This window comes from Tetrahymena thermophila, assembly GCF_000189635.1.
Source record: "Tetrahymena thermophila SB210 genomic scaffold scf_8254598, whole genome shotgun sequence".
Taxonomy (NCBI): domain Eukaryota; phylum Ciliophora; class Oligohymenophorea; order Hymenostomatida; family Tetrahymenidae; genus Tetrahymena; species Tetrahymena thermophila.
The window spans coordinates 146,436-173,914 of NW_002476369.1; the positions used below are offsets into that span (position 1 = coordinate 146,436).

General features: G+C 21.8%; 12 protein-coding genes across 12 annotated transcripts; 9 read left to right on the forward strand and 3 right to left on the reverse strand. All coding sequences in view use genetic code 6, as the record gives it.

Annotated features, from left to right (window-relative positions):
* Positions 1-778: 778 nt before the first annotated feature.
* TTHERM_00753300 (protein kinase) lies at positions 779-4,299 on the reverse strand (the record flags this gene model as incomplete). The annotated part of the gene is made up of 8 exons (XM_001018329.3): positions 4,162-4,299; positions 4,022-4,097; positions 3,878-3,954; positions 3,709-3,753; positions 3,295-3,620; positions 2,990-3,126; positions 1,945-2,171; positions 779-1,879 (listed from the first exon to the last, which is right to left on the reverse strand). The coding sequence occupies exons 1-8, from the start codon at positions 4,231-4,233 to the stop codon at positions 779-781; spliced, it is 2,061 nt and encodes a 686-aa protein (XP_001018329.1). The 5' UTR covers positions 4,234-4,299.
* Positions 4,300-5,631: 1,332 nt separating this feature from the next.
* On the forward strand, positions 5,632-7,047 carry TTHERM_000753301 (transmembrane protein, putative; the record flags this gene model as incomplete). Its single annotated transcript, XM_012798184.1, has 1 exon — positions 5,632-7,047. The coding sequence occupies one exon, from the start codon at positions 5,632-5,634 to the stop codon at positions 7,045-7,047; it is 1,416 nt and encodes a 471-aa protein (XP_012653638.1).
* Positions 7,048-7,567: 520 nt separating this feature from the next.
* On the forward strand, positions 7,568-7,874 carry TTHERM_000753303 (hypothetical protein; the record flags this gene model as incomplete). The annotated part of the gene is made up of 3 exons (XM_012798185.1): positions 7,568-7,592; positions 7,643-7,669; positions 7,732-7,874. 3 exons carry the CDS (start codon positions 7,568-7,570, stop codon positions 7,872-7,874), a joined length of 195 nt encoding a protein of 64 aa, XP_012653639.1.
* A 1,088-nt stretch (positions 7,875-8,962) lies between these two features.
* Positions 8,963-9,457, reverse strand: TTHERM_000753305 (hypothetical protein; the record flags this gene model as incomplete). The annotated part of the gene is made up of 1 exon (XM_012798186.1): positions 8,963-9,457. The coding sequence occupies one exon, from the start codon at positions 9,455-9,457 to the stop codon at positions 8,963-8,965; it is 495 nt and encodes a 164-aa protein (XP_012653640.1).
* Positions 9,458-12,824: 3,367 nt separating this feature from the next.
* On the forward strand, positions 12,825-13,418 carry TTHERM_00753340 (hypothetical protein; the record flags this gene model as incomplete). The annotated part of the gene is made up of 1 exon (XM_001018333.3): positions 12,825-13,418. One exon carries the CDS (start codon positions 12,825-12,827, stop codon positions 13,416-13,418), a length of 594 nt encoding a protein of 197 aa, XP_001018333.1.
* A 399-nt stretch (positions 13,419-13,817) lies between these two features.
* On the reverse strand, positions 13,818-14,417 carry TTHERM_000753349 (hypothetical protein; the record flags this gene model as incomplete). Its single annotated transcript, XM_012798187.1, has 1 exon — positions 13,818-14,417. The coding sequence occupies one exon, from the start codon at positions 14,415-14,417 to the stop codon at positions 13,818-13,820; it is 600 nt and encodes a 199-aa protein (XP_012653641.1).
* Positions 14,418-15,157: 740 nt separating this feature from the next.
* On the forward strand, positions 15,158-15,780 carry TTHERM_00753350 (hypothetical protein; the record flags this gene model as incomplete). Its single annotated transcript, XM_001018334.2, has 2 exons — positions 15,158-15,532; positions 15,640-15,780. 2 exons carry the CDS (start codon positions 15,158-15,160, stop codon positions 15,778-15,780), a joined length of 516 nt encoding a protein of 171 aa, XP_001018334.2.
* Positions 15,781-16,168: 388 nt separating this feature from the next.
* Positions 16,169-19,021, forward strand: TTHERM_000753369 (oxalate/formate antiporter protein; the record flags this gene model as incomplete). Its single annotated transcript, XM_012798188.1, has 7 exons — positions 16,169-16,207; positions 16,264-16,313; positions 16,725-16,814; positions 17,060-17,149; positions 17,391-17,480; positions 18,551-18,640; positions 18,901-19,021. 7 exons carry the CDS (start codon positions 16,169-16,171, stop codon positions 19,019-19,021), a joined length of 570 nt encoding a protein of 189 aa, XP_012653642.1.
* A 297-nt stretch (positions 19,022-19,318) lies between these two features.
* TTHERM_00753370 (hypothetical protein) lies at positions 19,319-20,500 on the forward strand (the record flags this gene model as incomplete). Its single annotated transcript, XM_001018336.1, has 1 exon — positions 19,319-20,500. One exon carries the CDS (start codon positions 19,319-19,321, stop codon positions 20,498-20,500), a length of 1,182 nt encoding a protein of 393 aa, XP_001018336.1.
* Positions 20,501-20,997: 497 nt separating this feature from the next.
* On the forward strand, positions 20,998-22,251 carry TTHERM_00753380 (hypothetical protein; the record flags this gene model as incomplete). Its single annotated transcript, XM_001018337.2, has 1 exon — positions 20,998-22,251. The coding sequence occupies exon 1, from the start codon at positions 21,073-21,075 to the stop codon at positions 22,249-22,251; it is 1,179 nt and encodes a 392-aa protein (XP_001018337.2). The 5' UTR covers positions 20,998-21,072.
* A 1,179-nt stretch (positions 22,252-23,430) lies between these two features.
* TTHERM_00753390 (hypothetical protein) lies at positions 23,431-24,876 on the forward strand. The gene has a single exon (XM_001018338.2). The coding sequence runs from the start codon at positions 23,584-23,586 to the stop codon at positions 24,769-24,771; it is 1,188 nt and encodes a 395-aa protein (XP_001018338.1). The 5' UTR covers positions 23,431-23,583; the 3' UTR covers positions 24,772-24,876.
* Positions 24,877-25,914: 1,038 nt separating this feature from the next.
* On the forward strand, positions 25,915-27,084 carry TTHERM_00753400 (hypothetical protein; the record flags this gene model as incomplete). Its single annotated transcript, XM_001018339.2, has 1 exon — positions 25,915-27,084. One exon carries the CDS (start codon positions 25,915-25,917, stop codon positions 27,082-27,084), a length of 1,170 nt encoding a protein of 389 aa, XP_001018339.2.
* Between the last annotated feature and the right edge of the window lie 395 nt (positions 27,085-27,479).

Sequence of the window (27,479 nt, forward strand, 5' to 3'; positions counted from 1 at the left end):
TCCCTTTATTTAATTTTCTACTACCTACTATAAATAAATAAATAATAAACAAAAAAACCTGATCGCTAATTAATTAATTTATAAATTACATTAATACTAATGAATTATAAATCAATAGTAAATTAAATAATTAAATCATCAATCGATTCAGCTATTTTGCTCTTTATTTTTTTAAAATAATCTTAAAATCTAAAAACTTTAACTTTCTATCACAAGCTAATAGATATCTTAAATATGCATTAATTTTCTTTTTACAACACATTTCATATGTATTTTTAATCAAATAAAATATAAATATTTAAATTCATTTTTCAAATATTTAATTGAATTTTATTTTCACATTTAAATACACATTTTTAATATCAATTTATTTTTATTGTTTTTTTTTTTCTAAATCATTTCTAAAAATTTATACCTTATATCCTCATTAATTAATTAACACCTCTTATATTATTATATGAGCTTAAAATGGCGTTTTTATCTTATTAAAAATTTAATTTAAAATTTTGATAGGCATGGAGGGAATATATAAAATAGAGTAAATATAATAATGTGGTGGCAAGTCAGTTATTAGATAGATATAAATATTTGAATTTAATAAAGTAATTGAATTGGTAAATGGATAGATAGATAGATAAATATAAGACAAATAAGTTTATTTTAATTAACTAAAAAGTATAAATTTATTGTTGGTTGACTTCAACTAATTAAGGATCATTTTATAGAATTATTTCAAATATTTGAAAAATTTCAATAAAAAAGTAATAAATATTTAAGCTCACAAATCAAGAAGATTGACACAACCACCTTGGTTAGTTTAAGTCTTTTTGGTGTAGTCTTCATCTAAATCAAGTAAGTTGATATTTTAATTTTATGGATATTATTGCTATTGTTATACATTTTAATTTTGAGAATTAGATCCATAGCTTTTATTTTAATTATTAGAATTAAATTATGCAAAAGCATCCACATTTTGGCGAACAGCTTATTATTAGTTGCTGTTGCTGCTTTGAGAGCCAAACTGTTGATTTTGATTGAAGGAGTTGAATGCCTATTGCCCAGTATTATTGTTATTGTTGTTATTATTATCATTAGGATTTTCATAAAACTCCCAAATATTCTATCCATTGTTAATGTTATTATTGTTAAAACTGTTAGGATTACTATTAAATTATGCATTATTCATATTATTATTGTAGTTTTACTAATTATTAATGCCATTATTCTAAAAGCCGAATTAATCAAATACGCTATTACTGTTGCTATTATTATTGTTGTTGTTTTAATTGAAATTAAAATTATCAAAAGGATTGCTCTGCTAATTATTATTGTTGTTGTTGTTACTGCTGCTATTTTATCCAAATCCAAATTAGCTAAAAGGATCTGAAACTTAATTTTATTATTAGAAATTCTTATTTTATTGCTACTGTTAATTATTGTTTTGAGTGTTATTGAAATTCCAAAATTCGTTTTGTATAACCTAATTATTCTGATTTTAATTTGAATTTGGGCGATTTGGTTAATTTTATTGCTACTGTTAATTATTGTTATTATTGCTATTACCCCAGAACTGATTAGAAGAAAAAGTGGAACCTTAATTCGAAGGTTTATTGAATTGTTGTCTAATTTGTTCAAGTTATTTTTCTGCTTGCACGTCTTTGCTTTTCATAGGCTTTTTTTTCTTAATAAAAGAAGTACCATTTGATTCATCATCTTCATCATCATCAACTTTGTTAGCTCTAATCTTTTATTAGAGCTTCATTAACTCATCTAAAGGAATATCTCCATCAAACTTCTTAATTGATCTGCCAGATTATTCATACTTCTTTTCTTCCCTTTCCCTGGCCATTTCTTTTTCTTTGAGTGACTGAGCAACCGGCTTTAAAAAACAAAATAAATTAACAATTAACTAAAATAAAATAAAATTAAAAAATTAATAATTACATTCAATTGAACAGAGGAAATGCCATCATAATTTTCGCATATTTGAATGACATCATGGATAGTAGGTCTGAAGGAAGGGTCAGGAGTAATCATGTGACGAATGAAGTCATGGAATTTTTGACTATATTTTGAGTCTGCTGGGAATCTATAATTGGCATCAACAATAGCTAATTTTGAGCTATCAACAAATGGGTGGATATAAAAAGCAATAGTATAAAGCACACAACCTATAACATAAAACAAAATAAATAAAAAAATTAATTAAAATTGTTAAATAAAAATAAAATTTTTTCTTATTTTCATCTAAATCAAGCTAATATATTTAAGTCAGTTAATTCAACAAATTCATTTTTTGAATAAATAGAATTAAGTAAATTGGTTTATCACTCTATTTTAAAATAAGCAATCAAAAATAATATTCTTCTAGTTTATTTGGATATTTTTTTGTTTGCATTTTTGAATATTTAATAGATGCAAAAATTAATTAATTATTTTTTCAAAACTATTCAATTTTTTATTAAAATTCAGTTTTCCACTTAAATACTAAAATATTATTAATTAATTGATTTGCTATTAATAAAAATTTACAATGTTTTATTATTTTCTTTTGTATTTTTCTTATATTTTTTTTCACTATCTGCATATTCGATAGTCAATAAAGCTACCCTTGAGGTCTGTTAACCTTTTTTGTTTATTTAACTATTTAATTATGATATAAAATTTAACCTATTTGTTTATCATTTTAGATTTCTACTTTCTCATTTCACTATTTTAATTTAGATTGCTTACTAATTAATAAATCTGCTATCAATTTTAATTTTTAGCTCAAAGATCAAAGATATTTAATGTTTAAACCTTTTAAAAATCATTCATTTTTTGAAGATTAAATTGAATTAAATTTATTTTATTCTTAAATTATGCTTAATAGAATTTGATTTATATTATTTAATACTATTTCTAGTTGGTTTTAATACCTTATTTAATTGTTTTAAATTTATTTAGCTTAATCTAGTTGTTAAATTTTGTTTTGTTAATAACTTCTTACCAAGCATCCAAACATCTACTTGAGTGTCAACAAGCATTTTCTTTGATGGATCACACATTTCAGGAGGTCTGTACATAAGAGTTGTAGATTTGTTAAACAAATCTTCATAGTTTTCATATTCACTTTTTGGTACGTTTCTATTTAATTTAAAATAATTATTAGGTAATCATTTTCGTTCTAATTAAAGGATTTATAAATTTCAAAATTAAGATAGAAGACATTAGCTTGTTTTGTTGCTTTAATTACAAACTGTTTTTATTTATATTGCTTTTTAAAGAATAAGTTTAAGTTGATGGAATTTAAACCTGAAATCAATAGTCTAAGTTGAGCAACTACCGAAATCGCAAAGTTTGTAAACTCCTCCACTTTGAAGGATGTTTTCTATTTTAATATCTCTGTGAGTAATTGGAGGATATGCTTAATGCAAGGCTCTAATACCCTTGGCAGCTTCATATATTATGTGAATCAACTTTCTTTCTGGAATTTTGTTTGGCATAGTTTGGGACATTAGATCGAAAAGTGAGCCTCCATCACACAATTCCATAAGAAACAGAGCAATGCAGCCATCTCTAGTTGGTGTAATGCTTCCTCCATAAAATCTTATGATATTTGGATGGTTTGGGAGACTTTCCTAATTATTCAAAAAAAAAGTTCTCTAAATGCTTTTGTAAATATCAAGTAATCTTTTTTGATCAAAAGAAGAATTATAAAAATTTTACAAAGTTCTTCAACTCTCTTCTGGCAATTTAAACTCTATCTTCACCCTAAAAAGTATTTAAATGAAATAAGTTAGCTTTTAATAATGAATTGGATAGAAATTGTAAATGCTTTAATGCCTAACTATATCTCAATCACTATATTACAAATATCTAATTTAAAATTTAATACTTAACAAATCATTCTTTTTAGAGCAAATGATTCTCTTGTATTGACGTCGTATGCTTTCCATATATATCCAAAACCACCTTTTAAGATTAATTTAAATTTTTTTATAGAATAGCTTGTTAAATGTGGATTCGATAATATTTTTACCTTCAGAAAGGATCTTTTCTTCTTAAATAACCCTACCTCTAATAACATGCTATTAAGGTACATCGTGAGTGCTTACCTAAATGATTTAATTAGTAAATTAATTATCTAACTAGATAAAGTTAACTAATATATGATCTTACTCCCTATCCTCCTGACTTGCTATTGTTAAAGTATCCTCCTACCTAATTTAAAAACCCTTTCATTTAATTCATTATTCTTAGTTTGTATGTTTGCTAATGTGTTGACTTTTAATTATTTAATTAATAAACTAATTATCTTATTTGTTAAAAATTAATTTATTAATTAATTAAATATAGTCCTTACGTAATTTTTTATTGTATGAGTTTTTTATTTCTGAATTATAAATTTTACGAATTCATAAGAACACACTCATTTATTATTCATTCATTCATTAAATTAATCATTAACTAATAATCTTATTCTTTGTTTAGCGAATTCATCTATCTCAAGTTCAAGTACGAATTCATTATTTATCTAACTATTTATTCAATAATTTACTTGAAAATTAATTAGATTCACTAGTCTTAATTAATTATTGAGGCTAATGTTGTTTTTATTTAAGAAAATCTATCTTATTTTATCCTTATTGGAAATCTATTTTTTCTTCTTTTTAAAATATTTTGTTTATTAATGTGTTAATTTAAATGTAGCTTAAAATTTTTATAAATTAAGTAGCTCACAAATGATCATTCAAAATACAAATATAAAACTTACTTATTTATGCAAAATATTTTTAAAACTAAAATTTTTTAATAACTGGAAGGAATAAAACTACTATTTAGATATTTTCATATGAGTTAACTACTTTAATAGGAAATTGGATTTCTTAACCTAGATGATAGTTTCTTTCTTTCTCTCTCTCCCTCTCCTTAAATTCGTAAATTTAAAATATATTTGAGGCTTTTGTAAAAAATTATAAATATTATAAAAAACTAAAAATAATTAAATATTTTTTATTATATTTTGCAAACTTTCATTTTATTATTATGCTATCGTAAATAATTAAAATATTAATATATCTTTGTTTTTTTCTTCAAGACAGTAAAATGATTTATTTAATTATTTTTTTGTTTTTTTATTTATTAGTCAGTCCAAATAAATCTACTAAACCAATAATAAAGAAATTTATTTAAACTATATTATAATGAGAGTAAAGTGATAATGCGTTTTGTAAAAGTTAACTTAATAAGACCATGGGAATGAGTAAGCTCTATTTGAAATATTTGTATAAAAATACAAATATATTATTGCCATATTAATCTAAAATTTGATGTTACATAATTTTTAAAAATAATTTTGTTTCAAATAAAGAAGTAGATAGATAGATAGATAGATAGATAGATAGATAGATAGATAGATAGATAGATAGATAGATAGATAGATAGATAGATAGGACATAAGTATATATGTATAAAGCATAACAATTTTGAAATAGACTTTGAGTTTTTCGTATTTGGTTTAATACATAGGAAAGTTAGTTTTTTTTTGAGAAGTATTTGTTTGAGCACATTTGCTGCAGAGTTTTTAATTTTGTTTCTTCACTCCTCTTCAATTTAACTTATCCTTGTATTTCCTTTTTGATCTTTTTGATGGTAGTTTTAGGATTTTTAGGACTGTTGCTAAGAGCAAAAGGGGTGAAGGTGATTAATAGGAAATCAATATTGGTATCTTGTCTCCATTCGAATATGTATTTTTGTAAACTAAGTCTGAAAATATCTTATCTGATGCTACTTACACACCTATCATACATTTCTGGATCAATTAAGTTTATTAATTCACTATCATATATTAAAAAGTGTCAATTAGAGGCAAAAAAAATATATTTTTCTTTTTTGCAAGCTATTAATGGATAAATTCTACCTTTTGGTTTTATTTAAGTTAATCTAACATTCCTGAGAGCATTTTACCATCATTTTGTGAATTTATTGAATTTATTACACTCAGCATCCAGATTTATTTAGTATGAGGGAACTAACTCATGCATATTTTGTGATATTTTGACATTTATGTCCAAAGAAGGATAAAAAAACACTCACTATAATTCTGATCCAGAAATTGCATTTATTTCCCTTATAAAAATAGATAGGCTAATATAATAATTAAGAGAAAATAAAAGTGTTTTATTTTTTGAACTTAATTAGAATATTTAAACCTAGTAAGAATATTTAAACCTAATGATAATATTTAACCTAATAAGAATATTTAAACCTAATAAGAATATTTAAACCTAATTAGAATATTTAAACCTAATTAGAATATTTAAACCTAATTTTTTTTCCGCCAGGGAGTAATTAGAATTTTATATCCTTACTTTCCTTGAAATTTTTTTATTTTATTATTTTCATAATATAATAATTAAATAAATTTTAAAATCCAATCCTTCCTATCTAATCTAAGTAAGAGGTGTGGCTTTATTTTTTTAAAGATATCTAAATTTACAAAAAGATTTTACTAGTAAGATAACAAGATTATGGGAAACTCCTCGTCGTAAAATACTAGCTCATCTGGGTTACGAAACTCTTAAGTTGCATAAAACAATTAAAATTAATCTAATAACTTAGAAACAAAAATTAACTAAGTAAAAGCTTTATTTGCAAATTTTAGGGTTCAAACAGTTTTTATTGCATCAAGATAAATTAGTAATGAAGGTAATCCTTTCCATCATCATGGACTTGTGTGTGTTGGTGAGTAAAGATAGAAAATAATACTAGAGATATTCTAAGAAGGATTTAGTGCTGGTCTTTATATTGAAGAAATTTTTATCTAAACAAATTACTCCCATGATTTTAGTGAAAATATAGAGTTTTACTCAATTTTAGAAAAGGCTATTTAATTAACGCGTGATAAATATAATTTAGCTTTTAATAATTGTCAAAATTTTGCTGCAGATTTATATAAGGAGCTAACTGGAAATGAGGGACCTATAAATCAATCAAAAATAGCAAGTTTTTTTATGGTATCTTCGTCATCTTCTATAGTAGGTTCAGCAGTTAGTTCAAAGGTGAGTGGTGGTTAACGTTAAAATTGAAAGTTTTGTTTCTCTCTCTCTCCCTCCTTCTCCTCAAATTTGTATATTTAAAATGTATTTGAGGTCTTTGCACAACATTATAAAATAAAAAAAATTAAAAAGTATTAAATATTATTTATTGTATTTTATAAACTTTAATTTTACTATTTGTGCTATGGCAAGTAATTAATAAAATATCTTTGTTTTTTTTTAAGACAGCAGAATGATTTATTGATTAATTATTTACTTATTTATTTATTGACCAGTCCAAATAAATCTGGTAGAAAACCAATAATTAAGAAAATTAAATAATAATTACAGTAAAATGATAATATGTTGCTTTGTAAAAGCTAGTTTTGTTCGTTTGTACTTAATTTGTTTTTTATTATTAAAAAATAAACTGATATAGTTTGAATGTAAATTGATTTCTTATCGAGATACGTATTTCTCTTTCAAATGCAAGTAATTTATCATTAACTATTATTATTATTACTTGTCCAATAGGTAGTATAAACATAATGCATGTGAACATTGTAGAATAGGGTAATTAAAAATAACAGTTTATAAAATCTTATAACATATATCAAAATAAGTGGAAAAGTATCTATTATTATAAAAAGGTAATTAAAACAAACTTAAATGATTTTAAATAACAGTAAATTACATTTTATGATTTAACTAGACCTAAATAACATTGAAAATGTTGCACTTTAAAGAGTTTAATGGAACTATATCTCTCTCTCAACCTATAGACCTAATTTGAGGAAAGTATGGGATATTACTCGAAATGATATGTAGTTTCAAAATATGGTATTTAAATAATGATATGGATTAGTTGGATTGAAAGTGGTTAAAAATGATATTTTATAATAATTTGAGGTAAAACCAATTGAAATAAAAACTTTCAAATTTATTAAATGGGTTGTTTGTTGATTGAATCTATTGGATTTGGTTCATAAATTAGTTGCGTTGTAAATGTTACCAATGGCAATAAAGAGGAGAGGAAATGCTATTTAATTTAGATTTTTTTAATTTATAAACACATATGCCTAATTTAATAACACCTATATCAATTACTTAGTAAGAACACCAATAAATTTTATAAAATTAAACAAGTTATTTGTCCTAATTGATGCACTGGCAGTTCTAAAATTAGAGAAGCAGATTTGTTTGCATATAATTTTTATTTATTTTCCTCCTCAATCATTCTTTTATATATAAATTAAAATTTATAATGCGATAACATTTACTTATTTTTTGCTTATTTACTACTTTTACTTTCTTTTAAAAGCATCAAAATTTTTACTTCTTTTTATTTCACTTCAGCAAGGAGTTCAAAATATTCAAAAAAAAAGTTATTTAGGCAAAGACTGCCTTCTATGAATTTTCTTATATTTGTTTGTTTATTTTTATTTTGATCAAAAAAATAAGAATTCAAATTAATAGGTATATCCTAAAAGAGAATTAATTAAAATTAGCAAAGGAATTTGAAATGAACTAAATGTAATATCCACTAATTGAAATATTAGTTATATTCAATTTTTTAATTTGAGAATGAATTTCATCTATTTTTTTTGGTATTTAAGCCTTTTTTTATTATTTTTATAATAAAATTTATAATTTTAAATTACATTATTTATTTATTTTTTTATCATAGTTTATTATTAATTATAATATTTCATATATTTTTAATTTCTTTTTATTAAAGTTGAAATCAAATAAAATTTAATTAATTAATTTTCTAGAATCTTTTAAAAATAAATTCCATTAATATTACTCTGTGCGAAAGGGGTTTAAATTATAAATAAGATTTACAAATAATACAAATAATTCATATACCTATTTGCAGTAAACAAACTTTGAATATTTTCTTTTTTTAATGATAACAAATAATTTATTAGCAGCAATTACCTTCAAAATATAATTTAATTAAATTAAATAAACTTAAAATCTAATCTTTCTTACCTAATCTAAGTAGTGTGGGCAAGCTTGTTGATCTTTATTTTTCTAAAAATATCTAAATTACCTTCTTGGCGGTTTATTTCCATCCAAAAGCATGAAAAGATCTAATAATAACAAAAAAGAAAATCTTAAAAAATTAAAAGCTACATTTTAGAATTTTTAGCTTAAATAAGTTTTTATTGTAGAAAGACTAATTGAGGGCTTTATTGGCAAAATTCTTGGTTTCTGTCATCTTGGAATTGTTTTTGTTGGCTAGTAAGGATAGAAAATAATGCTAGAAAAGTTTGATGAGGGATTTTACATAGGCATTTATATTGAAAATACTTATGAAAAAACACATTACAACTATTCTTTTAATAAAAGTACTTAGTTTCACCATGTTTTAGAATTAGCAAATCATTCCTTGTTTAGTCAATACAATTTTATGTTTAATAACTGTCAAACATTTGCTAAGAATTTATATCAGAGACTAAAATAGGAGGACAAAAGTTATTAATGAGGTAATAAACTTGAGATTAGTGTCTTTGACAATTTCAATTTCTAAAAATTTATGATAACTTCTTTCTCTCTCTTCCTTCCTCTACTCAAATTTGTAAATTTAAATGTATTTAATGCCTTTGCACTTAATTATAAATATGATAAAAAACTCATTTAATATATAAACTTTCATTTTATTCTCTGTGGTAAGATAAATAATCAATAAAATAAAATATCTTCTTTATTTTCTTCCAGACAATAATAGACCATTTTATTTATTTATTTACTAGATAGTCCTAATAAATATTGTAGTAAACAAATAATAAAGAAAATTATTTAAACTATATAATAATCATATTAAAGTGATAATACGTTTAGTAAAAGTTGGTGTTGTTCATTTGTACTTAATTTATTTATTATTTTTATATAAACTGATATAAATTGAATGAAAATTGACTTCTTAGAGAGTTACATACATATTTCTCATTCAAATTCAAGTAATTCATTATTTACTATCATTATTATTACTTATCCGATAGGCAATCTATACACAATGCATGTGAACATTAAATTGATGGGCAATTAAAAATGATAAATAGCTTGTCAAATCTTATGACATATATCAAAATAAGAGGAAAAGTATCTATGGTTATAAAAAGTAATTTAAAACAAACTATAATGATTTTTAATTAGCAGTAAATTGAATTTTATGATTTAAGTAGACTTAAATAAGGTTAAGTATGTAGCGATTAAAACAGTTGGATGGACTCTCTATGTCTCTCTCAACCAAGAGACTTAATTTGAGGTAAGTATAGGATATTACTCAAAATGAAATGATGTTTCAGAATATGATATTGAAGTAATGATATGTAAATTAGTTGGATTGAAAGTGGTTAAACAGTAATATTTTATATTAATTTAGGGTACTTTCATACAAATACATGAAATGCAAGTAAAAATAAACAACTTCAAATATAATAAAATTGGATGTTGATTTAATTTATTGGATTGCATTCATAAACTAGTTGCATTTTAAATACTACCAACAACAGTAAATAAGAAAGGAAACTTTAGTTAATTTAGATTTTTTTAATCTATAAACATATTTGCCTAATTTAATAACGCTTATATCAATTACTTTGTAAGATCACCAATAGATTTTGTTAAATTAAACTATTTATTTGGCTCCTCCAAATTGGTGTACTACTCTAAAAGCAGAGAAAAATATTTGCAAATAATTTTTATTTATTTATTTACCTCCTCAGTTAAAATCATAATTTTATATAAAAATATAAATTTATAATATTACTTTCCTTATTATTTATTTATTGAATGTTTACTACTTTTACTTTCTTTTAAAAGCGCCTATATTTTTACTTCTTCTGATATCAATTCAGACATCAAGAAGGTCAAAATATTCAAAATAAAAACTAATTAGATAAATACATGTTCAGACTGCATTCTATCAATTTTCTTTTATTTGTTTGCTTATTCAAATTTTGAAATAAACTAAATCTTATATCCATTAATTAATTTTAATCAAACTTACTTTTAATTTTATAATTTTATAATGAATTTCATCTATAAATTATCATTTAAAAAGATTTCACATAATCCCCAATTAATTTAAATAAATACAGACAACCAAATTTGCGTGTATGATTGTTTCTCATCCATGTATGATTGACTGATTGATCAACCATATTGAAATTTAATGAATTATTCTAATATAAACAAGAAATTGAGCAATAATTAAAAAGTGTTAATTAATATATAAGAGACAGTTTATGTAAAAGATTAAATAATTAGGTTAGCTTAAAATAAAGAAATTCATTGAATAATACGTGTAAATTTGTAAAAATAGGTTTATATTCTACTGAGTTCGCATTCTTATTATCCTTTATATATTGTACTCAGCATGTAAATTGATTTATTTTGAGTGTATTCATTCATGTATTTTGTTATACTTTGAATTTGATGCCTAAAGAAGGATAAACATTTATCATTACTTTGATCCAGAAATAGTATTTCCCTTATAAATAATAGGAAGGATTAAAATACAAATAAAATAAAAGTTTTTTACTTGAACCTAATTTGGATAATAAAAAGCTTTTAATTTAATTAAAATAGGCATTACTAAATTTTAAAGAAAAAATTTTACTTTATTACAAAAGAAAGACCAATAATTTTATGATAAAAGATGATAACCTTTGTTAAGATTATTTATTTATTTTTATGATTCGAAATATATTATTTCAAAGCTATTAACTCGTAGCCATAATAAATATCCAAAAATTATTTATTTTTTTAGTTCACTTTCTCTATTCTGATCAATAGATAACTATTTAATAAAACAAAGGTGAAAATTATCATTAAATATACAAACTATTTTTTGAAAAAATAGGAATAGAATTATATTTTATTAACAAGGGATTTATTGTATAATATATCAAATTAATGCTTAAAGAAGGATAAGCAGGGATTAATCATAAATCCGATACAGAAATTATATTTCCCTTATAAAAATATGTAAATTAATAATAATATTAGTTAAATAAATTTATTTTATTAGAACCTAATTCAATATTTAATAAAACTCTTTTAATTTTAATAAAATAAAATAGACATTATTAAATTTTAAAATAAAAGTGTTATTTATTACAAAAAGAAATATTATTTTAAGATATTGAGACTATAGCTTTTGTTAAGATTATTTATTTATTTTTAATGATACAATCTATATTTATAAGCTATTCGCTTTTTAGACTCAATAAATAATAAAAAATTATTTATTTTTTTTAATTCACTTTTTCTATTCTAATCAAAAAACCAAGAACTATATTTTATTTTTCTGAAAATTTACTAAATTAAAATAGTGGATGGAAAGTCACCCGCTGTCTATCTATCTATCTATCTATCTATCTCCTAATTGTCAAGTATATACTTATATATGTTCTATTTATTTAACATAGATGTTTCAAATAAAGTAACAATAGCTTTTTTATATATTTTGACCTTTTTAATTTTTGGGCAATTTTTATTTGGGCAAAAAAGATACTTAGGGAATGCCTTAATTAATGAGCATTTACAGTATATTGTAAATAAAATATGCAAATAATACTATTTGATATGTAAACAAATTTAGAATAGTTTGCTCTTTTTGATGATAGCAAATAATAAAGAGCACAAATTACCTTCAAAATATAATTAAATTAAATAAATTTAAAATCAAATCTTTCTTACCTAATCTGAGTAGAGTGGGCAAGCTTGTTAATCTTTATTTTTCTAAACTTAACTAAATTCACAAAAAGGTTTGACAAGAAAAATAACAAAAATATGGGAAATTCCTCTAGTAGTAGTACTTCCTCATCTGGCAAAGAAAACAACTAAGAAAACATCGAAGAAAACATCGAAGAAAACAAAGAAGAAAACAACGAAAACAACTAAGAAAACAACGAAAACAACTAAGAAAACAACGAAGAAACAGAGCTTAACAAAATAAAAGCTAAATTTTAGAATTTTTTGGTTAAAGAAGTTTTTGTTGCTTCAAGACCACTTTAAGGCGAAAATAATCCTTTCCATCATCATGGACTTGTTTGTCTTGACGAGCAAGGAAAAAAAATAATAGTTGAGAGATTTAATACTCCTGGATTCAGTGCTGAGCTTTATGATGAAAGTGTTTTTCAATAAACATCTTACTGCTGTACTTTTAACCAAAATATTTAGTTTTACGATATTTTGGAAATGGCATATAACTTGTCGCTTCCTGATTACAATTTATTTTTGAATAACTGTCAAAACTTTGCTGCTGATTTATATAAGTAGCTAACTGGTAAAGATGGACCTATGAACGAAGTAACAAAAGTGGCTATTATATCTGTGGCGGCTTTTAAAGAGCTATTAAAATAAACTCTTTAAGATAAAAAATGATTTGAGGCCTTTGCACAAAATTATAAATATGATATAAAAAACTAAAAAGAATTAAATACTCTTTATTGTATTATACAAACTTTTATATTATTTATTTGTGATATGGCAAGTAATAAAATAAAATAAAATATCTTCGTTTTTTTCTTCCTGACACCAGAATGATTTATTGATTGATTTATTTATTTATTTATTTATTGGTCAGCCTAAATAAATCTGGTCGGTCTGGTAGAAAGTCAATAATAAAGAAATTTATTTAAACGATATAATAATGGCATGATAAATAATACATTTCGTAAAAGTTGGTGTTGTTAATTTGTAGTTAATTTCTTTATTATTTTTATATAAACGTATAAATAGAATAAAAATAGAGTTTTTCTCATTCAAAATGCAAGTAATTCATCATTTACTATCATTATTATTACTTGCCTTGCTCGATAGATAGTCTGTCTATACACATCGAAGTAATTGGCAATTCAAAATAATAAATTGCTTATCAAATCTTATGACATTTCTATCAAAATAAGTGGAAAAGTATCTATGTTAAAATAAGGTATTTAGAGCAAACAGATCTTATAGAGGAAATTATTGGACATATCTAGAAATTAAATATAGTTTCAAGATATGATATTGAAACAATGATATTAAATTAGTTGACAGTGATTAAAAAGTCATATTTTATATTAATTTGGAGGTGCTTTTATACTCTTACAAGCATGTAAACTAATCACTTTCAAATATAATTTAATTAGTTGTTGATAGAATCTATTGGATTGCCTTCATAAACTAGTTGCATTGTAAATGCTACCAGGGACAATAATGAGGAGTGAAAAATTTTAGTTAATTTAAATTTTTTTAATCTATTAACAAATATATCTAATTTGATAACACCTGAGTCAATACTTTTTATTTAAACAAATAAATTTCGTAAAATTAAACTAGCTATTTGGTTCCTCCAAAAAATAATGTCCTCCTCTACAATTAGAGAAGCTTTGTTTGCATATTATTTATATTTATTTATCTCCTAAATTAAAATCATTCTTTTATATAAAAATATAAATTTATAAAGTTACTTTCCATAATATTTATTTATTGCACATTTACTACTTTTACTTTCTTTTAAAAGCTTCTATGTTTTACTTTTTCTTATTTAATTTCAGACATCAAGAAATTCAAAAAACAAAAAAAAGTTAATTAGGCAATGGTATGCTCAGCATTTCTTCTATGAATTCTTTTATTTGTTTGTTTATTTATTTATTTATAGATAAAATAAGAATTCAAACCGCCAGATTTTAAGAGAGAATTAATTAAGATATGCAAAAGAATTTGAAATAAACTTTTTTAATACCCACTAATTTAAATCTTACTTACATTCAATTAATTAATTAAGACATGCAAAGGAATTTGAAATTTGTTTAGTCTAGTATTCACTAATTGGAATCTTACTTATATTAAATTTTTTTAATTTGGAATCAATTTCATCTATCACTTGTCATCTAAAAAGATTTTGCTTAATCCCTAATTTAAAAACTAGATGCAATTAAATTAAACGCAGCAGTATTAATTTTTCTCTTTCTGGGCTAATTTTATTTCTGAGGCATTAATGATTCATTAAATTTTTCCATGAATTTTAGTGGTTGTCAACTTTGAATTAAATTTGAAGTTTTTAAATTATTCTTCAGCTTAGGTAGTTATTTATTTTATTGGTTATTTTTCCTTTTAGGTTTTCTTAGAAATTTTTTATGGTTTTATTTCTCTTCTGCGATATTTCTGCTATAAATTTCTTTTTTAAAAAGAAAGAAATACCTTCAAATAAAAGAAAGAGCATGCAGATAAACATCGAAAAAATAGGCTACTAGATAGAAAAATGGCACGAGTATCTTAATAACTACAAGCCAAGGACATGGATTTTAAAAGCATGTATTTCGATAGCAAATTAACCAGATTAATTGAATTTAATAAACGATGATACTGAATTGGATGAATATTAATTAGCCTTCAAGAAACTGATTTACTCTCTGAAAAAAAATGCTGCAAAAAAATTTACAAGTTCTAAAATTGGTTTTTTTGAAAATGTAACATGCATATTAAATGTGCTTGAAGCAATTATGACGAGGGTAATAAATACATTGTAACTCATTTTACTTTTTTGCATATTTGAATGCTTACAATTTATTTAATTTGATATGAGGAAAATGTTTTCAATAACTTATTCTTTAAGAAGTGTGGAAAAATGGTAGATGAGTATGTATACTTGGGTCATTGGCAATAAGTAAGTATGAATATATTATATGAAAAAACTAAAGATGAAATTACAAAAATACAAATTCAAATATATTATTGTGATATATATACGAAAATTTGATGTAAAATAAATTTTTTAAATGATTTTTTTTCGAATAATGAAGTAAGTAAACAGGATATATGTATGTATGAATAAAATACGCAAAATTTTGAAATAGGTTATGGGTTACTACTAACTAGAATTTTTTCAAATATATATGACTAACTAACTTAACTGTCCATCTCTAATTCTACTATATTTTTAAGTATATGTTTTAACTACAAATATTAAGATTAAATAATTAATATCAATTTAATTTTTTTGTGATATCTATTAATAAAGCATAATTTATAAATTAATATTTGATAATTCATTATTATATATTATTTGTTCTTTTTATCGATTTAAATATATTTAAATAATTTCCATAGATTGATTGCTATTCAATATTTTTGAAAAAAAAAAATAAATGATATAATAGATTAAAAAATATGACTAATTAGAAGAAGTAATTATCAATTTTTATAATAATATCCTTTAAATTTATATAAATTAATAAAAAAGTTTTTAAACTCTTCACTTTTATCTCATTAGGTTCTCCATATTGATCTAAAGTAGATCCTATTTATAAATATTATTATTATAAATATTTTTAAATATTTAAATTTCTATTTATTTAATTTAATAGTTTTTCTAATAGAAATTCTCATAATTATTCCTTCGTTGATTTTTATTAAAACAAACATTTTTAAACTATCTTAACTTAATTTTCATTTCAATTTTTAATTATTTATTACTCATATTTTATTACTTGATATTTTTTCTTCATTTTTATAATTAATTTTTACACTTAATAAAAACAGTTTATTTTTTTTGGATTGTAAAACTTAATTTATTTGATTTATTTTCCTTTTTATTTTTATTATGCTTGCTTTTTTTTTCATTCTTTGTTAATCTTATTTTTTCTTGTTTTTTTCCTTCAAATTAACTATTAAATTATATTTTGTTCTTCAATATTTAAAAAGTGACAATTAAATTGGTAATGAAGAAGCATTAGGCTTAGGTTCTGCTTTAGCAAATTGCATTAATCTCTCAAATTTAACACTTGTACTTAGGTAAGAACAGTTTATTTGTTTTGGAAGAGATATTTTTTATTATAAAAACTAATTTAGAACAATAAAGCTCTTTTTTCTTTTAATCTTGCTTTCATTTTATTGTTCTTTTTTTCTTAATTTAAATAATTATTTAATTTTCAACTTTTCTTTTTATATTAATAAATCTTATTATTTCATATTATTTCTTCATTATCTCCTTCTAATTAATTAATTAATGATATATTTTTTCTTCAATATTTAAAAAGTCGTAATTAAATTGGTGACAAAGGTGCATCAGGCTTAGGTTCTGCTATAGCTAATTGCATTAAACTCTAAAATTTGACTCTTGATATTAGGTAAAAATAGTTTATTTATTTTGGATTTTGATATTTTTATTTAGAATACTAAAGCTCTTTTTTCTTTTTCTTTTTATTGTGCTTGCTTTTTTTTTGTTTTTTCTTTGTTAATTTAACTCATCATTTTATTTTTAACATTTATTTTATTATTATTAATTAATCTATTATTTCATATTATTTCTTCATTTTTTCATACTAATTAACTATTTAATTTTATATTTTTTCTTCAATATTTAAAAAGTGAAAATTAAATTGGTGATGGAGGTGCTTCAGGATTAGGTTCTGCTTTAGCAAAGTGTATTAATCTCTCAAATTTGGAACTTTACCTTGGGTAAAAATAGTTTATTTATTTTGGATTATGATATTTGTAATTATAAAAATTAATTTAAAACAATAAAACCCTTTATTCTTTTTATTTTTATTGTGCTTGCTTTTTTTTTTGTTCTTTCTTTGTTAATTTAACTCATCATTTTATTTTCAACTTTTACTTTTATTATTAATTAATTAATCTTATTTTCTCATATTTTTTCTTCATTTTTTCCTTCTAATTAACTATTTATTAATATATTTTTTCTTCAATATTTAAAAAGTATCAATAAAATTGGTGCAGAATAGAATAGAAATACTCGCACATATAAATGCACTCAGAATACAACTTAAAATTAAATTTTATTATATTTATGATATATTTCTTTTGTTATACCTAAGAAAGTAGAATGTGCTTGCAAAAAAAAACTAATGTAATTAGAGAATAATTAGAGATATTATATAAATATTCCTATAATTATCTGTTCATAAAACAAAATTTATAAATTAATATTTGATAATTAATTAATTAATAATTATATCTTATTTGTTCTTTTTATCAATTTAATATTAATTAAATTCCATAAATTGTTATTAAATATTTTTGAAAAAAAATAAATGATAAAATAGATTTTAAAATATTACAAATTAGAAGAAGTAATTATTAATTTTTATAATAATATCCTTTAAATTTATATAAATTAATAAAAAAAGTTTTTAAACTCTTCTCTTCAATCTCATTAGTTTCTCCATATTTATCTTTAGTAAATTTAATTGATAAATATTATTATTATTATTAATATTTTTTAAATATTTAATTTTTATTTAATTAAATAATTTTTTTAATAGAAATAATCATCATTATTATTCATTCATTCATTTTTATTAAAACAAACATTTTTTAGCTATTTTAACTTAATTTTTATTTCAATTTTTAATTATTTATTATTTATTAATTGATATTTTTTCTTCATTTTTGCTATTAATTCTAACACTTAATATTCTTTGTTAATTTACAAAATTATTAATTAATCTTATTATTTTACCTTCTATTTAACTATGTAAATATATATTTTTTCTTCAATATTTAAAAAGTGCCAAATAAATTGGTGCAATAGGTGCATCAGACTTAGCTTCTGGTTTAGCAAATTGCATTAATCTCTCAAGTTTGACAATTGATCTTCGGTAAAAATAGTTTATTTATTTTGGATTGTGATCTTTTTAATTATAAAAACTAATTAAAAACAATAAAGTTCTCTTTTCTTTTTCTTTTTATTGTGCTTGCTTTTTTTTGTTCTTTCTTTGTTAATTTAACTCATCATTTTATTTTTAACTTATCTTTTTTATTATCAATTAATTAATCTTATTATTTCATATTTTTTCTTCACGTTTTCCTTTTAATTAACTATTTTTAATGATATATTTTTTCTTCAATATTTAAAAAGTAGGAATAAAATTGATGATGAAAGTGCATCAGACTTAGTTTCTAGTTTAACAAATTGCATTAATCTCTCAAGTTTGACACTTGAACTTGGGTAAAAACAGTTTATTTACTTTAGATTGTGATATTTTTAATTATAAAAAATAACTAAAAACAATAAAGCCCTGTATTCTTTTTATTTTGCTTTGTTTTTTTTCTTCTTGTCTATATAACTCATTTTAAGAGGAGGGGGACATGTATTTTGAAACGATCAATATATTCACTTATTAATAAGTATCTAATAGCCACTATTTATAAAGAATCTTTGGTAAATAGTAAGAACCAAATACTTCATTCAACATTTTTAATTATTAATTAATATTTAATAAATATTAAGAAATAAAATTTTGATAGATAGATATATATACTTTATTCAATATAAAATGTCTTAATTAATTTTGCTGAAGAAGAAGAAAAAAGAAAGGACTCATAAAAAAATGAATTAAATAGAAAAATTAAAATAAATAGAATTTGGTTTTAAGTTGACAAAAGAACTAAATAATCCAAATACATTCTAAATAGCTGGTGATCTTACAATAAATATTGATTCATTTCTTAATAATGAATTTGCATTCATGAATCTTTCAATGAATGAATTTATTTAGGTTAAGTAAATTAGAAGCTATGATGAATATGATTTTATGGATATTTTTATGGATACTGATATATATGTAAGAAGCGATATGTCAGTTCCGATTCAAATTCTTAGGCGCTGCCAAAGATAAGATTTATTTGATCTTGCAAATGTAATGGAAGAATACTAATAACTATTAAATGAAAAGTAGAATTTAAATTGTAATTTACTGTCTTAAGAACAATAATAATAAAAGACTACTTAACCAGACACTTAAAGCGAATTTATTTGCGATGAAGCGCATGGATGGAACATTTAAAAAAGTGTTTAAAAAGCAGAAATAGAGATTAATAAATTAAAAGAATCAATGAAAAATTAAGACTGCTATTACACCTTTATAATATTTAAAGGAAATAAATATGATTAAAGCGTTTATAGAGTAGGATACTCACTCTTATACTTAAAGAATTTGTATTTCTTAAATGACTACCAAATAAATCACTTAACCTATAGAAAACCAATTATAAATTTCATAAAATATCAGAGTTAAATGGTTTAATATTAAATTGGTAGAATTAAAAATTAAATCAAATATTTAAAAAAAGAGAAAGACTTAGATTATTACAGGACAGAACTTAAATTTTTAGGCGAATTTACATCCACTACTTAAAGTGTTGATAATTACTGCATAGATACTAAGATGCATACATACTAATATATTTTAAGTAATTATTAAAATTAAGTTGACGATGTATTATTGATAAACGTACACTAGCCTATTAGAGGCTGGTCAGTCTCATAAATTGTGAAGGGAATGAGAAATCTAAAAAAGTATCTGAGTGAAGAATAACAAAGCTCTAATCTCAATCCTTTTTTTAATGGAAATCTTTATTCTGACGTAATCTATGAAGCATAAGCTGAGTTATTCAAAGATAAATTCTATTCTGTTTCTGATAACTATTTATATCATTCAATTTTATAAAATTTATGAATAAAAAGTTTTAAAATAATATTATTGTTTGTTTGTTTGACACATTAGTTTAAAAAATTTTATTCATTCTATGTAGGATGTGTAAATTAAAATTAAAATTATTTAACTTAATACCTCTAATTTTATTTAGTTTTTATAAAGATAAAATTTAAAGATAATAAATATTTTTAAATTTAGAAATTATTTGTTTTTCAAAAAAAAAATGTTATTTTATATTTGAAATTACATGTTAAACTTAAAAATAAAAGGCTTTATTAAACAAAATTAGAATATATCAAAACATTAAACAATTAAGGAACTGATCTTTTGCTATTAACAATTTATATACTAAATGTTTACAAATATTTTGATTTCATAAGCATTGCTATGTTTTTAAGTGGTTGATCTTTAAATTGGATGTTTTCTACGATTAAAAAAAATTAGATATTTACAATTCTTATTTATTTTTATGTAATTACTACTGATTATAAAATAATCTTTGGGAAACCAAATGAATTAATGAGTTAATTAAAAATTAAGTAAATATAAACTAATTAATATACCAACAAAATCTTTTCTTTTTATTTATTAAAATGTCAGAAACAACTTTTCTGAAAAACAAAAAAGGAGAAGACATGATTGTCAATAATAAAAAATTATTAAAATAAATTGAATATAATTTTTAGTTGATTAAAGAAATAGCTCTTCCAAATATATTCTAAATAGCTGGAGATATAACTATAAACATAGATTCCTTTTTGAATTAAGATTATCTATTTACAAATTTTTCTGTGAATGAATTTATTACTGCTAAATATGTCAAAATGTATCGAGAATAATAAGTAATCGATATATAAATGGATACAGATATACAGGTAAGAAATGATATGTCACTTCCTCTAGAATTGCTAAAGCGTAGCTAACGATAAGACCTATTTTATCTTGCAAATGTTATAGAAGAATTTTAAAAAACATTAAATGAAAAGAAAAAATTAAATTTAGATTTATAATCTGAAGAACCTATATAATAAACTACATGCTAACTAGAACCTTTAAGTGAGTAGATCTGTGATGAATTTAATGGATGGGACTTCGAAAAAAGTGTTGAAAAAGCTGAAAAAGTTATTAATAATATAAAAGAATAAATGAAAAATTCAGACATCCATTATAGCTATGTATTATCTAAAGGGAATAAATTTGATTAAAGTATTTATAGAGTAGGAAACTCAATGTAGATTTTAAAAGATTTTATGTGTTTAAATAATGATCAAATAGCTTACATAGCCAATAGAAAGCCAACTTTATTTTACTTCAAACACTAGCATTAGCTTATTTCTTATTTAATTAATAGAATTAAAACCTAAATCATGTTTTTAAAAAATGACAAAAAATATTTAGATTAATATAGAAATGAACCTAAATTGCTCTCTGAAAATACAATTAATATTTCAAGTGTTGATAATTTAGTTGTTGAAGTTTAAATATAAACATATTTATACATTTTAAGTAACTATCAAAATTAAGTTGATGACATTCTATGGTTAACCATATAAAAGCCTATTCGAGATTAATCGCCTTCGGAAGTTTTAAAGGGATTGAGGAATTTAAAAAAATATCTAAATGAATAGCAACAAAATACTAAACTCAATCCTTTTTACAATGGGTAGCTTTATACAGATGTACTATATGATGCCTAATCAGAGATATTTAGAGATAAATTTTATTCCATAATTGATAATAATTTGTATCATTAAGTTTTAGATAACTTTTGAATTAATGTTTAAGATGTTTTATAATTTCAAGTATCAATTTTTCAAATTTTAATTTATTTTTTGTGTAATCTTGTAGTGTATTCAAATTAAAAACTATTAGTTTTTCCTCGAATTTAATTTAATAATATTAAGATACAATTTAAAGCGAACCTTTTTATGGCTGTAATTTTTTGATTGAAAATGTTTAAACAAGCAAATTAATTCCTATTCAAAACTTAATATTTTTTTTTGATAACAACTAAATGTGAAGTAATAAAATAATCTATGAATTTCTCTCTATGATTTTAATTAATTTAACAAAAAGTAATAAGCAAAAAGAGAGATTTTAGCCATAGTTTAAAGCAAATAGTTGAAAGTAAAAGAAGAAATAGATGATAAGTAATACAAGTATCATGCTAATTCAAATAATAAAAATTATAGCATAATTGGTTTTTATTGAGGATGAAAAAAAGAGATTTATATAAAAATGACTTAAAATTACAATTTAAAAAGTAGCATAATATTATTAGATTACCACAAAAATGTTAATATTTTAAATATATTTTAAATTGGTGGATATTTAATAAAAATTATTTATTAAGTTAGGAATTTATTTATGAAATCTTAATTAAGATTTATTGGTTGTTTTTGGATCATTTTTAGTTCATAAAGGATATATAACCCTGTCAAACTAAACTTAATAAATTTTATATAAATTTGTATTAATATAAGACTGTAAATTTCTTATCCTGAAATCTCGTTTTTTTAAAATATCAAATTATTTATTTCTGATATTTTATACTGTAAGTTCTCATTAATTCACCCCAAATTATATTAATCCCAAAAACTTTAAAAACATTTTAAAATTATTTATAATTTTCTAAAAAGTGCTTAGAAATTATTTATTTTATTTTAAAATTATCTAATATATAAAAATATTATGAAATAATTAAAATTTTAATTCATATAATAAGACTTATACAAAAAAAATAAAATAAATGTAATATTTATTGATATAATTAGTAAATATTCATTCAATTCAGGAGTTAAGCTCTTGCTTTCACCACAAACGAATGACTTAAAATTAGAAATTTATTTAATTATGAAAATAAGCAAAAATTATGTTTTTCTAAAAAGTATTATAATGATTTAAAGTTAGGTTTATCTTACAGTTAGTGGTTTCGAGCATAAAAAATAAATCAGATCTACATTAATTGTTTACTTTATTTTCCATTGTTTATAAAACAATGTTTGAGGAATAAGGTAATCAAATAATTCGATAAAAGATTTATTAAATATTAAGTAATAATAAACTTTTTTAAGATATTCATTCACTTTTCTAATTAGTTTAAAATGTCAGAAACATTTTTAATAAAGAAGAAGAAAAATGAAATTATTAAAAAAAAGATAAATAAGAAAAAGCAGCCATTAAAATAAATTGAATATAGTTTTTAACTGACTAAAGAAATAAATACTCGAAATGTATTCTAAATAGCTGGAGATATTACAATAAATATTGATTCACTTTTGAATCAGGATTATCTATTCTCAAATTTTAATGTAAATGAATTTCTTTAGGTCAAATAGGTCAAAATGTAGCATGACTTATAAGTAATCGATATTTAAATGGATACAGATATACAAGTAAGAAATGATATGTCGATTCCTATCCAATTTATTAGGCGTAGTCAACGCTAAGACCTATCTCATCTTGCAGAAGCAATTGAATAATTTTAAAAGGTATAAAATGAAAAGAGAAAGCTAAATTCTAATTTATTATCTTCATAATAAATACAACAAAATACCTGCTAACCAGAGTCTTTAACTGAAATTTGTTGTAATGAAGATAATGGGTGGAACTTTGAAAAAAGTCTTGAAAAAGCAGAAAAAGTTATCAATGATTTAAAAGAAAAGATGAAAAGTTCAGACATGCATTATAGCTTTGTATTATCTAAAGGGAATAAGTATGACTAAAGTGTTTATAGGGTAGGAAACTCAACAAAAATTTTAAAAGATTTCTTCTGCTTAAATAATGATCAAATAGCTTATATAAGCAATAGAAAGCCAACTTTATTTTTCTTCAAGCATCAACATTAGCTTATTACTTATTTAATTGGTAGAATTAAAACCTAAATCATGTTTTTAATGAATGACAAAAATGTTTTAGATTCATTCAGATCAGAACCTAAATTGCTCTCAGAAAATACAATTGCTATTTCAAGTGTCGATAATTTAGTTGTTGAAGTTTAAATACAAACATATTTATATATTTTAAGTAACTATCAAAATTAAGTGGATGACATTCTATGGTTAACCATATAAAAGCCTATTCGAGATTAATCGCCTTAAGAAGTTTTAAAGGGATTGAGAAATCTAAAAAAATATCTAAATGAATAATAAGAAAGCTCTAAACTTAATCCTTTTTACAATGGACAACTTTACTCTGATATTATTTATGAAGCATAATCAGAGTTATTTAGAGATAAATTCTATTCCTTAGTTGATAGCAATTTGTATCACTAAGTATTAGAAAGCTTATGAAATAAAACATTTTAGTATATTTTTATAATTTATTAGTTTAAAAAAAAATGCATTTATTATCTTTGTAATATGTTAAAACACAAATGTTCAATTTTTTTACCTCAATTTATTTTAATTTACTCATTTAAGAAAAGATTGAAGATATGTTTTGCAGTTTTTAAAAAGTAATTAATACTCACACAAGCAAAAAAACAAACAAACAAACAAAAAAACAAATAAACTAACTAACTAACCAAGAAACTAACCAATTATTTTCAAGTGCTAACTTCAAAATATACATTAATTATTTATTCAATAACCAAAAAATGTTAAGCAATAAGAAAGCACAAATACTTCCCTCTTTAATTTTAATTAATTTTTTAGTTTATAACAGTCTTTATTTTTAAATGTTAGGGGATAGTCTCTTTTTAGAAAAAAGAACATACGTCTTTTTATTGAAAAATGAGAATATGAATGCAAATTTTTTGAAAGTTTCATCTATATAACTGTAGAAGAAGAAGATAGATATTATTTACTTTTCAAATTATATATTAAGTGCTTCTTTTAAATTAAACCATATTTTATAAATAAAAATAACTAATTTGCAAAATAAATACAAATTATTCATTTTTTTTTTTATGTGCTTCATAAAAATATTTATTATGTGCTTAAAGCACTCAAAAATATAGTTTTATACACCAATTTGTAAGTGTAGAGCATAAATAGCTCAAGTAAGAAGTATTAGCTTTAAAATGTGTTTTTTTGTAATTAAATAAACTATTTTTTTTAACATATTAAATGTAATTTCTTTGAGGAAAATATTATTTTTAGTAAAAGAATTTTATTCTAAAAAGTACAATTTATAAAACTCTATATAATCAAGAACCACAAGATAAAAACTTTATATATGATGTGAAAGTCACTTTTAATAATTTCGTGAATCTTAAAAAACACACTAAGATTACATAAGAAAGTATAAGAAAGTGGAAAAAATATTAAAGATAAAATGAAAATCAATTAAGATAAGAAATTATCAACAAAATAATAGAAGGCATTCATATATATTTGAAGAATATCTCTAATTTTAATTAATTAATTTCTATTAATAATTAACTTAAAATAATCTTTTTAATTTTTGGTTGCTAATATATTTGCTTTACAATAATGGATGACTAGACTGTAAAATAAAAAAAAAATAGAAAAGTAATATAAAAAAGAAATTTAAAAAAGATTAAGTATGGTTAAATGTTAATACAAGAATTAGAGTCAACGAAATTATTTTAAATAGCAGGAGATATTACGCTAGATATCAACCAACTTTTGAATAAGGATCATATCACATTATTCTCTTCGTGGAATGACTTTATTAAGGTAAAAGAAGTCAAAAAAATAAAATAACCTCATCTTATCGAAGTCATCCTTGATACAGATGTTTAAATTAGAAGTAATCTGAAAATTCCAGTAAAAATTCTCAAAAATAGCCAACAAATTGATCTTCTAGAGCTTGCTAATTTGATTGAGGAGTATTAAAAAATAGTCAAGGCAAAATAGTTCATAGAAAAAAAAAATTGTTAGAATATACAAGAAATTAAGATTAAAATAGAAGAGGATTTAAATGAGCTTGATTGCGATGAGTAACATGGATGGAGCTTTGAGTAAAGCACAATAAAAGCAGAACGAGTAATTAATGAATTAAATAATTCTATGAAAGATTCAGATGATTATTATTCCTACATATTATTTAAGGGCAACAAATATGATTAAACTAAATGCAGAATAGGCTACTCTACTCATATATTAAAAGACTTTTTATGCTTAAATGATGAACAGATAGAATCATTAAGTCTTAGAAAACCAATTATATTTAATTTAAAGTACAATTATTAGTATACTTCTTATTTACTAAACAGGATTCATAATTTAAATAGACTCTTAAAATAAGAAAAGAGTGATTTGGATAATTATAGGAAAGGGCTTAATTTTTTAAATGAAGTAACTTTTAATTTATATAGCATAGATAACTTCGTAGTTGAAGTTAAGTTTAAGCACTATTTATATGTCTTAAGTAACTATAAAAATAAAATGGATGATGTATTATGGGTAGGCAAGTGTATGCCTGTTAGAGATCAATCAGCTTCTTAGGTTTTAAAAGGGATGCGAAATTTAAAATAATGTTTCAGCTAAGAATAAAAGCAATAGACTATGCTAAATCCCTAAGTAAATAAAAATATCTTTTGTGATTCAAACTATGAAAAATAATCAAAAATATTAATAAATAAATTCTATCCTTAATTTAATAATGATATTCTTTTTGATATTTAAGAATATTTGTGATTTAATCAATAATAAAATTACAATTATACTGTTGTCTTTCATATTAATTATCAAAAACATAAACATTTTAAGATTTTATATTATATAAAAATTATTTTAAAAATATAAAATAATAAAATAGATAGTAGATGGGACCTATATTTTGAAAATTTATATTAATTCAAATCAATTATTAACCAATATTACATTCACAGCTATAAAAAAATATTTCAAATAAAAATATTATGTTTGTTTGTATATTATTCAACTTAAATATAAAAGTATCAAAATTATGAATATATAGATTATAAAATATTCCAAAATTAGTTGATAAAATAGTTTATATTTTAAACATTTTTATGCAAAATTTATTTAAATAAATTAATTGAATAGATTAAGTTTTTTGCTAATTTATA